This window comes from Apodemus sylvaticus, chromosome 14 (assembly GCF_947179515.1).
Source record: "Apodemus sylvaticus chromosome 14, mApoSyl1.1, whole genome shotgun sequence".
In the NCBI taxonomy this organism is placed as follows: domain Eukaryota; kingdom Metazoa; phylum Chordata; class Mammalia; order Rodentia; family Muridae; genus Apodemus; species Apodemus sylvaticus.
This window is the reverse complement of record NC_067485.1, coordinates 14,100,951-14,113,678: the sequence shown is the minus strand read 5'-3', so window position 1 is coordinate 14,113,678 and position 12,728 is coordinate 14,100,951. Positions and strand designations below refer to the sequence as shown.

Sequence of the window (12,728 nt, the reverse complement as noted above, 5' to 3'; positions counted from 1 at the left end):
AGTTGCTTTTGAAAGAAAAACAAAATGATAAGCCTAAATCAGAGCTTAAAAGATTCCCGGCCATCCCTTGAAAAATTTGAGAACTATAGTGGTGAGTCAAAGAAATGTCTGCATTTAACAAGGGACATCACACATTTCCCAGACTTGGGCAATCAGTCACCCTGAGACGAGGTTGTAGTTGAGAGCAGGATGGTTCTTGGAGAAAGGGGGGACGAGGGGCTCCGGCTGCCACTCTTCAATCAGTTCTTCCTTCTCCTAAGGAAGAACAAGCGAGCGTCAGAGTGTGTGCGGCCCAGCGGGGGTCACTGCCACACTGCTACATTCAACAGCAAAGCACACAAACCTCTCTGCCATCCTTCCTGGGTTCAGGGTACTTACCTCTCTCACCCTGCCTTACAACAGCTCAAACTCTTCCATGCAGTTTTTGGGTAACACCACAACTTAAAATCTTAATTCTATACTCAGAATTTCCTCTTCTCTAGCAAACATATCAAAATTCCACTTGAGATGTGGGTAGGTAAGATTATTTCCAACTCTGAACCTCTTTTTCTGAAGACACATGGAGAACTCTTCTCTGTGTATCAGGGACAACTCACAAAGTAGACACTGAAGGGCAGCAGCTGCGCATGTGCCCTTTGGATCGCCCATGCAGGCTGCTGTCTCTCTCCTCCAGTGTGGCTTTACCCCCATCTCCTCACACTTGTCTACTCTGATACTAGCTTCACACTTCTCCCTGCCCCCTTCATGAAGCATTTTGACACACGACAGGGCTGAGTTTCATTCCTTCTTAGATGTAGCTTCCACATGCCTTGAGAGAAACAAGCTTCATTTCTTACCTTGGCTGTAAGATCGGAACGCTCCTGCAATTTGTAAGTTTTAGAGAAAACGAGTCTGATTATCCAAAGTATTAGGATTCCTTCCAGAATAAGATGGTATGCTGGAGCCTGCGAGGGAGAAGAGCAAAGACAAAGAAACCAAAGGAGCTATTTTAAAGCCTGCAGGGAAATGGAGCCCACCACAGAGCTGCCTCTCCTGCCCTTCACATTCTTACCACATAAACCTCACTGCCAGCGCTTCCTCAACAGCTGGCTCTCCATGCCTTTCCCATCCTAACAGGCAATTACTTCAGCACATGAAACCCCTCTAACACTGCCAGCTTTAAAAGTTTCCACTGATGGAAATGAAAAAGATGTGGGACCTGACACAATCACAACACTCTTATCTTTCAGATAATTTAAAGTTTAACTGGCAGGAAATGACTGTAAGAGAACAATACACACCTGGGCACACCTACTGCTTCCCCAGCCCGCCCACAGAGAAGTTAACTAAGTCATATGGAAACCAGCTTCCATAAGTTGCAGTTTTGCATACCTCGCCATATTTCCTGGACCCAGCTAAATCTCCTTAAATGTTAGACAGTGCAGTGTGAAGTGGGGTGGGGTAGCAGTAACAAATGCTGAAAGGAACTCAGTTCTCTGTTCTATAATTTTCTCAAAGAATTTCAACCAGTTCCATGACGAGAGGCACAAAGATAGCTTTATTTTCATTTAAATCATTCACATAATTTATTTTTTATGTGTATGGTATTCTGTCTGTATGTATGTCTCTGTACATCATGTGCCTGATACCTGCAGAGACCAGAATAAGATTTCCCCTGGAACTGGTTATAAATGGCTATGAGCCACCATGTGGGTGCTGGGAATTGAATCCAGACCTTCTGATGGAGCTGTAAGTGCTCTTAACTGCTGAGATGGTCTCTTAGCTGTTCTAGTATCTTGTTTTCTACATATTTTCAGGGTAGAAGTCCGGCTGAGTTTACACAGAAGAATCTAGACACACCAATAACCCTTCAGTCAGTTAGTGTTAGATACTCTCTATTCCAGTGGGTTATTACCAGAAAATCATTTAAAACAACCATGTTAAGCTGGGTGTGATGATACATCCCTTTAATCCCAGAGATATATCCCTTGGGAAGCACAGGATGGCAGATCTTTGAGTTTAAGGCTAGGATGGCCCCCATAGTTGGACCCTTATCTCAAGCAAACAGCAACAAAGGAAACAAAATACAAACCCAGGCCTTTGTGGGTTTGTTTTGTTTTTGAGACAGGTCTCATTATGTAGTCATGGCTGGCCTGGAACTCACTCTGTAGATCAGAAGTGCTGAGACTGAAGGAATGAGCCACCATACCCAGCAAGCCCCAGAATTTAAAAGTTAGGCATGGTGAGTTATGCCTGAAACTCCAGGGGCATCTGGAGTTCAAGGAGAGCCCAGGCTACCCAACAAGATTTTATCTCAAAATGCAGATGCGTACTTAACAAAATGAAATACAAAAACAGATTAACAACTAATTATAAATGTGGGTATTTCACCATAGGTAAACAAACAAACAAAAACATACCCAGATTATGGAGACTGGAAAATTGTTGACAGACTCACAAACTTTCAAGACAATGTGAAAATACCACTAAAACCATATAGATCACACACACACACACACACACACACACACACAGATCTTCACTTGTGGGGAGGATACTATCCAAAGATCAAATTGCACAAAAATACACAGAAACTGAGAACAAGAACAGAAATCTCTCTTTAATATGACTTAAAATTTTTGCTGACTCCTCTTAAAATTAATTTAGGAACAACTCCAAATAATCTTGATTCTCTCAGTAATTGGACGACTTCAGGCAAACATCTGTTCCACCCCACAAACAAGCAACCCCACAAAATTACCCTTAGATGAAAAACTACTGGTCTAGGGAATTACTCTAACAACCATCAGGAGCTGCACTGGGTTTTGTTTTGTTTTCCTTGCTCTGTCTCCTCAGGAAATGTGATGCACCAAGAATTCTCCTGAGTTTGTGTTGGTCCCTTTTGGGGAGTAAGAAGTCACATTGTACAACAAAAATTACTCACTTCTCTCTTTAAACAAACAAACAAACAAAAAATCAATTTGAGTAACTCAGTAGCTATAGCTAATTTAATATTGAACCTCAATATAGTAGAGGAAAATGAAGTGTGCTCTCTCGAATATTCTTCCTAAGAAAATTTCAGGTAGCTCTTATAATGGAGCATTATCACTACCGGTTCCAGTAAGCAGCAAATTTTCGAATGTCAGCAAGAGAATTAAAATTCACTTTGAATTACCGTGACTCTCGATGTACTGTGATCAATCTGCTTGCTCACAGTATGATCTCCAAGGTTTGGATCTGTGTGGTCCAATACAAGCCTACTAGTCACATTTAGCCAACGACATTTACATTAAAGTGCAATTACAAATTCGTTGCCACACGTGTCGTTGGCGACTTCTGTACTGAACAGCCCCAGCGAGAGAGGTCAGATATGTTCTATAGGGCACAGCAAGAGAGCTCGCTTGCCCGATAAGGCAGCATTCTCCCAAGACCAGCATTTGGATTTCCTATTGTCTTACATAGCTGAATAAAACCATTCAAACCCTTCAACCGTTTAAAAAAAAAAAAAACCTTTCAAAAAGTTAAACGCTTATAGCATGGAAGTTGTGGGCAAAGGATAGGGCTTACTCCATATTCATCAATTCCCAATTATTCTGCTTTTCTAAATTACTCTCTCCGTGCCCTGGGTAAAGTTTACAGTCGATGATAAGGCATTTCTCACACCTAAGACTTCCCACTAACCCCGTCTCGCCATCAGTTCCAACTGTGGTTCTGAGGACTTGCTTGTCCTCGGCACCCCTCCCAAGAGCTGCTTTCCCGAGACCCTGCCGGGCTCCCGGAGGCAGGTACAGCCAAGACCCCGTCCGCTGCGCTCCGGGGGAGCAGAAAACACCGCGGATCCGGGGCGCAGGTCGCTAGGTCTCGGCCGCGGGCTCACGGGAGGCTCCGGTGGCAAACGCACCTCGTACAGCGCCTGCACCATCTCCACCAGCACCCACTGCTCCGCCACCGTCGCCATGGTCAGCCACCCGACTTCCGGCAGGCGGGTCGCAGCGCGTCAAATAGTGCGCGGCGCGGACTAGTGACGCAATGAAACTCGGGGGCGGGACTGCCGGAAGTAGGGCGGGACCTTCTCTCTTGTGTGCTGTGTGCTTGGACCGGGCTAGTTAAGTCCAGCACTTAAGAAGCAGAGGCAGGCGGATTTCTGAGTTCGAGGCCAGCTGTTGTACAGAGTGAATTCTAGGATAGTCAGGGCTACACAGAGAAACCCTGTCTCGAAAAACTTAAAAAAAAAAAAAAAAAAAAAAGAGACAGAGGTTCGGAACCCCTGAGACTTGTATAGCCAGCAACACACGGTGTACTTTGTGCTAAGAGAATTAGTTCGCGGCCTTTGTCCTGGGCAATCAGTTGGGCCCAGGGTTATTAAGATGAACGAAATTAGGCCGGGCGTGGTAAATCCTCCCATAAATCCTATTTGGGAGGCAGAAGAAAGAGGATCTCCTGAGTTCTGTCTAGCCTAGCCTGCTCTACGTGGCCAATCCCAAACCAGCCAGGGCTACACAGTGAGACCCTGTCTCAAAACACCAACACAAACTTAAAAAAAAAAAGCCATGAAGGAAAGATATCCTTCCCTTTTATATAACAAGCAATCTAGTTATGCAGCATTATAAAGAAATAGTCACAAATTTATGAAGTTTGATCCTCAGGGGAGTTGGGGGAGTAATATTAAAATAGTGTGAGTATGTCTATTTATTTTCATGATGAAGTACAGTCAAAAGGCTGCTACACAGACATTTCAATAACAAGTTTTATGTCCATACCAATTTGCATTTCCTGAGAATTGTCCAGAAGTGGCGTTGACCCAGCAATTTTGCTTTTTAAAGGGCATGGGGGAAGAAGTAAACTGGGTCTGTAGAGAGTGGTCAGTAAGTAAAGAGGGCCAGAGCTCAATCCCCAGCACCCATGCCTTACTTTGGGGTGGAGAAAACCAATCTCTGGGGTTCTCTGGGCCAGCTACCCTAGCCCACTTGAGTTTCTGGCCAGAGATAGCCCCTGTCTCAAAAAACAAGGCACATGGCTCATAAAGGACATCGAAGACTCTCCTCAGGTCTCCATAAGTACACACATGTACACACCCACACAAATATCCAACCTATTTCCCAAATGACTTACCAGTTTTGTATTTAGCAGCCAAATTCAATTTCTCCCCATCCTCACCAGGATTTATCGCTTTTAGAAACTTTGACCACTCTTACAAGTGTGTATTTATTTATATCTCATTTTGGTTAAATTTGTTAGTTTTTAATTAATGATGCTGGAACTTCTTTATATGTTTACTTGACATCAAATAAAGCTATTGGGTTTTCTTCCCTTTCTTTTTTTTTTTTAAGATTTATTATGTGTACAGTGGTTTGCCTGAATGTATGTGTGTGTATCACTGAGGTACACATGGTACACATACATACATACATGAAGTAGGCGTGGTACATGTGGAATCCAGAAGAGGGTGTCAGACTCCCTGGAACTGAAGTGCCATATGGCTGTGAGCTGCTGTGTAGGGACTGGGAATTCAACCTGCATCCTCTGCAAGAACATCACGTGCTCTAAGCCGCCAAGTCATCACCCTAGCCACCAAATAAAGCTCTGGTGAAAAGTCTGTTCATGTCTTTTCTGCAGTCTCCAATTGGATTATTTCTGTTTTGGCTGCTCCATCTTGAGATGCTAGGCTTCTGTTTGATATGTAGGAGAGTAGACATTTGTGTCTCCTGAAGCTCTTATGTCAAAAACCCGATTTTAGGGCAGTGATCCTGTCATTTGGATATCCCCTCCAAAATTCACATTGAAATTTAATTGCTGTCAGGAGGTAGGGCCTTTAAGACAGTGTTATGCATGAAGGCACCATCCTTATAAATGGATTAATACTATTACTGAGAGACCAGATTAGCCCACACAGTGTGGCTTTGTTCTATTCGCCAGTTCTCCTATGTCCTCACTTGTCACGTGATGGCCTCTGGCAGGTTGTGACACACTAGGAAAGCTCTCACCAGGTCCTACCACCAAACTGGACTTTCTAGTTTCTTGAAATATGGAAGTTCAATTTCCTAGCTTTATAAAATCGTCTGTGGGGAGAGAATGGAGGAGGCCAGGCAGTGTTGGGAGCTTGGGGCTTTGGAGGTGAGCAGATCAGGAGGTGAGCAGAACACTCTTTTAGAAAAGAGGCCCTAGAGGGCCCCCCTCCTCTTGGCCCCAGGCAGCCACCACCCTGCTTTATTTTCTTAAGAATTTAGTTAACTATCTCATATATGGGACCATGTAGTATCTTTGTCTTATAGCTGTCTTATTACACTTAGACAACTATACTATATACTATACTAGAGTATATGACAGGATTCCTTATGTTTAAAGGCTGAGGTCCTTATGTATACACTGTGTTTTCTTTCTTTGGTTATATGTTTATGGGCATCTAAATGGCTTTTACCTCTTTGCCATTATGTGCAATATTTATTTTTTTTTGTTTTTTGTTTTTTGTTTTTTAAAGCTGGGTGTCACATAGCCCAGGGTTGCCACATAGCCTCAGATTCCCCATGTAACCGAGGATAACCTTAGATCCCTGAACTTTCTGCCTCTGCCTCTTCAGTGCTGGGACCCACCTGCCTGGATCAAAGCCAGGCAGTGCTCTGTGAATGCTAGGCAAGTGCTCTACCAACCAAACTGAACACAGCTCACTAAATATTTTGATTTTTTTTAAAAAAATCCCCTCTTCTCTTGTGTGTATGTGTGTGTGTATGTGTGTGTGTGTGTGTGTGCACATGTTCGTTCATTCAGGTTTCTGTTTTTTTCCTACTATGCAGGACCCAAAGATTCAATGCTGCTCTTTAGGCTTACCCACTAAGCCACTTTGGTGACCCACAAAGATGAATATTCACACAGCCACGTGGGCTGTCTGTCTTCTCCTGTGGGAAAACTTCTAATTAAGGTCAAAATCTATCATTGATCAGACAGCCTTCCGGGGCTTGGCGTGTATTAGAGAACTCCCTTCTTTAGCAAAGTTTCTCCTTCTCTCACCCTGTCTGGGGTATTCTGAGGTCCCAACACTGCCCTCTACCAGAGGGTGCTCAGGTGGCCTCAAGTCATTTATAGGATCAATTTCCTTTCTCCCAACAAAACCTGTTTAGCCAGCACCTGAGATTCCAGAGAACTGCTTCCCCCATGCTAATGAGGCATTCCGGGTACCCTAAGCCCCCAGCCAGTGACCTTTGTCCATCTTGCCCTCAGTCCCCCCAAACTTTATAAGCCTTCAATCACCCTAAGTAAAGTTGATCTGCCTCCTGACAAGCGGTCCAGGTGTGGCCATTCATCATACATATTCACACATGTACTCATAGGGCTTTCCAACCTTCTACTCCTCCTCCCCCTGTGGACCGACGATCCGAGAGAGTGGGAGCCCCACATTCTCCAGAGCTAGAGATTGAGTCAGACTCACATGGGTAGGCAAACGCCTTATTACTGTGCTCACCATGTTATTTTTATGCCTTAGTACAATGGTATTTCTCCCTTAGTAGATACACTAAGTACTTCAACTTGCTGTGCCCAAGTACCTGGCAGAAGCAGTTTAAGGAGAGGTGGGCTTATCTTGGCTTGCAGTTTGAAGGAATACACTCCATGTGGAGGGGAGAGCAAGGCAGCAGAGGTGGGAAGTGGCTGATAACATTGTGTTCACAGTCAGGAAGCAGAGATGAAAGCTCCTTTCTCCTTTGTCTCTTTCTAGTCAGTTCGCCGACACTCATGGTGGCTCTACCTGCCTCACATAAACCCCTCTGGAAAAGCCCTGCTATACTCGCCCACCTAGGTATAGGGTGTGTGTCCTGGGTAATTCTAAGTTCACTGCTGTTGACAATGTACCTTAACCTTAAGTGCACACCTCCTCATCAATTTGACATCCAGGCATGTTGCAGTATCCTACCCAAGTCCTTAAAGAACCATTTTCATCTTATAAGGCAAAGGACATTCATTACAAATGATCTAGAAGTAAAATTGATGGTTCGTGTGGTATCTCTGTATTTGCATTTTAATGAAATGCAAACTTTTTTTTTTTTAAGTTACTGGGCCATTTTGCATCCCCACCCCCACCCCTGGGCAGCATTTGAGGTGGATTTTGTATGTTACACATGCTTCGTGTTTCTCCTCAGATCTAATGTATACATTTCCATCCACTTACTGAAATCCTGCTTTTTACAACTAAACCTATATAACTCCTTTGGCAAGAAATAAGTTGAAAACAATATGCTTAAACACTTCATCAAATAGTTGGTAGTTTGCTAACTACTTACACTCACTAACATCTCTTAAGTGAGTTCTTAGAATATTCCAGCCCACATCTCCAGTCCACACCCATGTGCTAACACACCCATTAACCCATTGCTTTCGGACATTGTATTGAGTCTTCTATTGGTGGCAGGCATCCTGGTGGACCATATGGGGTGGGTCATGGCTTTGACTGCATTTCCATAAGAACTACTGACGTGGTTCATCTTTTCTGGTACATTTTTGCTGAAGGAATCTCTATTAAAATCCTCTATCCAATTTAAAACTACGCCATTCATATTTTTTGTATTGTGTCTTGTTTGAACGTTCATAGTGAGTAGCTATGCAACTTTCTTCAGCTTTGTTGAATTACTTTTTAATATATCCTAGACATTCTTTATCTTTTGTTTTTCTGTTTCAAAATAGCTATTAAAATAGTTTAGACCTTCCAAGTTTCTCTCATTTATATGTTTCCCAAGTTTACACTGTGCCTCTGTTCCCTTGTCTCCTCCTACTGTACCACACGCAATTGGGTTGAGTCTCCAATCCATCTTTAATCATTTTTTTATTATGATATTCAACCACCAGATAGTTTTCTTTTCTTTTTTTAAAGATTTATTTGTTATATGTAAGTACACTGTAGCTGTCTTCAGACACATCAAAGAGGGCATCAGATCTCATTACAGATGGTTGTGAGCCACCATGTGGTTGCTGGGATTTGAAATCAGGTCTTTTGGAAGAGCAGTCAGTGCTCTCAACCACTGAGCCATCTCTCCAGCCCAGATAGTTTTCAAAGGTCTAGGATATATTTTTGTTGTCAAAAGGCCATGGTGTCTGTCATTTACAACGCTTCATTCTTCTTTCATAAGACGACTTTCCCCCTCCTCCTCTGTCACCCAATCAATTTCTTGAGCACCCACGGTAAGTCTGCCCAGGAAAAGGGGGGGGGGGGAAGAAACAATCAAAAATCTCTTTCTTACTGAACAGTATACTCTCCCAGAGGGCCTGGACACAAACATGATAGAATACATTCAGTCCCAGGAAATGCTGGAGGGAAAACCACAATGGAGGAATGAGGAATTGAAGTCTTTGTGGTGGTTTGACTAAGAAGGGAGCTGATAGGCTCACAGTTTGAATGTTTAGTCATTAGGGAGGGGTGCTGTTTTAGGATTAGGAAGCGTGACCTCAGTGAAGCTGGTGCCAATCTTGTTGGAGGAAGTGTGTCACTGAGAGTGGGCTTCAAAAAGCCTACACTCAGCCCAGCATCTCTCTCTCTCTCTCTCTCTCTCTCTCTCTCTCTCTCTCTCTCTCTCTCTCTCTCTCTCTGCCTCTGGATCAGAATGTAAAGGTGTCCATACAGCTCCAGCGTCTGCTTTTATGCTTCCGTATGCCCTGCTGTGAGGATAATGGACTAAGCCTCTGAAACTATAAGCAAGCCCCCAACTAAATGCTTTCTCTTCCAAGAGTTGCCTTGGTCATGGCGTCTCTTCAAAGCAAAAGAACAGTAACCAAGAGGCATTATAGGGCACATGACTTTAGATAGGATGACCAAGAAATCCTTTCTGGGAAGCTGAGAGATGGAGGTGACTGGTCTATCACCTGAAGAGATCTAGTATACCGTTTGCTTATTTTTGCTCCGCATGACTCAAACCCTTGTGGATTCTCTGTGGACTTTGCAGGTAGGAGAGATAGAGGAGAGAAGAGCAAGGCCGGGGCTTTCCCTGAGTGTTCAGGGAAGTGAGAGTCGGCAGGCACGTGACCAGGGTGAAGCAGATCAGATAAAGTAGGCAATAAACAGAGAGGAATGAGCGAGCAGAGAACAGGGTCTGTGGGGGCTGGGCTCTGATTTTCTCAGCGTGTGGTGAGAGCAGCTGAGGTTTCTAAAGAGCCCTGGGATGTGCTCTGACATGCGCTTTCCCGGGATGCCTTGCCTGTTGGATAGAAAACTACCAAAGGGTGCAGTGTTTAAATCTAGAAATGTAACCGCTTTATAGTTAATTTAGTATTAGGTCAAGAAATTTGATTAACAAGTATGCTTGGCCAAGGGAGTGGCACTATTAGAAGGTGTGGCCCCATTTGATTAGGCATGACCTTTTGGGGAGTAGGAGTGGCACTGTGGGTGTGGGCTTTAAGACCCTCATCCTAGCTGGGCGATAGTGGCGCACGCCTGTAATCCCAGCACTCTGGGAGGCAGAGAAAGGCGGATTTCTGAGTTTGAGGCCAGCCTGGTCCATAGAGTGAGTTCCAGCCAGGGGTATACAGAGAAACCCTGTCTCGAGAAAACCAAATCAAAAAACAAAAAACAAAAAACAAAACAAACAAACAAACAAACAAACAAACAAACAAAAGACCCTGGTCCTAGCTGCCTGGAAGCCAGTATTCTGCTAGCAGCCTTCAGATGCAGATATAGAACTCTCAGTTCCTCCTGCACCATGCCTGCCTGGACGATGCCATGTTCCCGCCTTGAAGATAATGGACTGAACTTCTGAACCTGTAAACCAGCCCCAATTAAATGTTGTTTTTAAAACAGTTGCCTTGGTCATGGTGTCTGTTCATAGCAGTAAAACCCGTGTAGAAAGTGAGAACCACTTTTGAACACAGAGAGCATAGTGCATAGACTTGCTATTTATCACCCATATTTGTAATGGGCCCCTTTTGAGACCTGCTCCAATTTAAAAAAATAAAATAAATAAAGCACTCTTAATAATAGCAAGACCATGAGCAAGCAGGTCTACTCCCATGCAGCCTGATGGTGCCGTATGAACTGTCCTGCGTGACTCATTTGATCTATTGGTAAGATTACACCAGCGATGGATGGGGAAAGACTGGTGCATATCCATCTGAAGCTAAGATACACCTGGAAAAGATTCCCAGAGAGGATACCCTCTCCTGCCCGCCGACTTAGAAGGAAAGCTGACTGGTGTGCTGAGCATTCCTTGCATCTTTTCACGAGGTCTACAGCTGTGAGCACACTATACCACAAACACAGATGGGCGTGGCCACGTTTTCTGTAACACCAGAATTAGTAAAATGGGAATAAATCCATAAGATTCACCAGTTTCAATGGCAGCATCTTGATTACTATACTAAACAGGCAGAGGCAAGTTTAGATTATTTTATTCTAATCTTTATTGCTAATAATAGCTCTCCTATCACACAGCACATAGGAAGTCTGTCTACGTATTCATAAAAGCCATTTACAGAGCAAATATAAGCTAGAGACTACGGCAGAGTTCAGGAGCCTTCGGAAGTGAGCTGCGTGGCTGGAGATGGCTCAGTGGTTAAGAGTACCTGCTGCCCAACCAGAGGACCCAGGTTTAATTCCAGCACCCATGTGACAGCTTTCAATTGTCTATAACTCCAGTTCCAGGGTATCTGATATCCTTTTCTGGCTTCCACAGGTACAAGACATACACTTACTTGTACACAGACATACTTGCTTTGATGATGATGATGGTGGTGGTGGTGGTGATGGTAGTTGGTGGTGGTTGTGATGGTAATAAATAAATTTAAAAACATTTTTTAAAAAAGAAGTGGACTGAGAGGAATGCAAGTAGTCTGTATTAATAAGATAATGAACCCAGGTATATAAGCAGCAGGAAAGAGGCTGATGCTGTAGAGATCAGGCCAATGGCGAGCCAGGGTCTGAGAAAAAGAATGTAGCCAGCTTCAGAGATGAGAGGGGAGCCCAGTGAAAGAAAGAAACCAGAGGTTTGGGTCCAGGTGGATAGGCAGCTGGACAGCAGACCACAGTCAAGAAGCCATGTCAACAGTGGGGAACTGAAGCCCCAGGGACAGTTGACATTTTGTCACCTGTCACTCCTTGATGCACACCACCAAGTGTCAGATTATAGGTGGTATGCAACCAACATCTCTCTTTAACCTTTCCTCTCTCTCTCTTTCGCCTACTATGATACTTGCCGAGAGTAGAAACAAGAAAATAACTGAGTTGACCCCTCCCTTGGCTTGCCAAAGACTCTGGATCCAGCCAGGGCAGCTGGATCCAGAAGTGAGTTCATTTGCATGCTCTCCTCAGGGAACTGGACCAGGGAGGGGTAGAACTAAGCTGGCCAGGCCCACCTCCAAGGTTCTCTCTTTAAATCCCTCTGCACGTCAAACAGGGAGCCTGCTGGATTTTGCTTTTTCCTTTTGTGCAACAGAGCCGGCAAAGCATGAATTGTTTAACCTATAGGAAGCAGCCAGCAGCAGCCAGCAAGGCTGCTATCAGTAGGAAATCTCCACGTAGAATGGGAACAGAACGGCTGGGAGCCTTGAAACACCTCAGAGCGTGAGCTCAGAACTATCTCTGAGAAGACGCCTTCCTGGTGACACAACACAGTCCATGGTAGTGATGGCTCACGGCTCGCCTTAGATGACTTTATTTGAGTCATTGACGATGGGGAAAGCATTCAGACTTAGCCTGCGCAAACATGCCCACCACTGATAAGACAAAGGGACTCCAAAATCAGCTGAGGATTTGAGCTCCCTTCTTCCTCCACAACAAC

The 12,728-nt window shown here is 44.2% G+C and overlaps 1 protein-coding gene across 1 annotated transcript in view; it reads right to left on the bottom strand.

Annotated features, from left to right (window-relative positions):
• The window catches only part of Sptlc1 (serine palmitoyltransferase long chain base subunit 1), a 43,411-nt gene extending 39,448 nt beyond the window's left edge, over positions 1–3,963 (bottom strand). The window contains exons 1-3 of the mRNA XM_052156827.1: positions 3,881–3,963; positions 837–944; positions 161–255 (exon numbers count right to left, since the gene is read on the bottom strand). Coding sequence (XP_052012787.1) covers positions 161–255; positions 837–944; positions 3,881–3,937 — 260 coding nt within the window. The 5' untranslated portion in view covers positions 3,938–3,963. The remainder of the gene's footprint in view (positions 1–160; positions 256–836; positions 945–3,880) is intronic.
• Between the last annotated feature and the right edge of the window lie 8,765 nt (positions 3,964–12,728).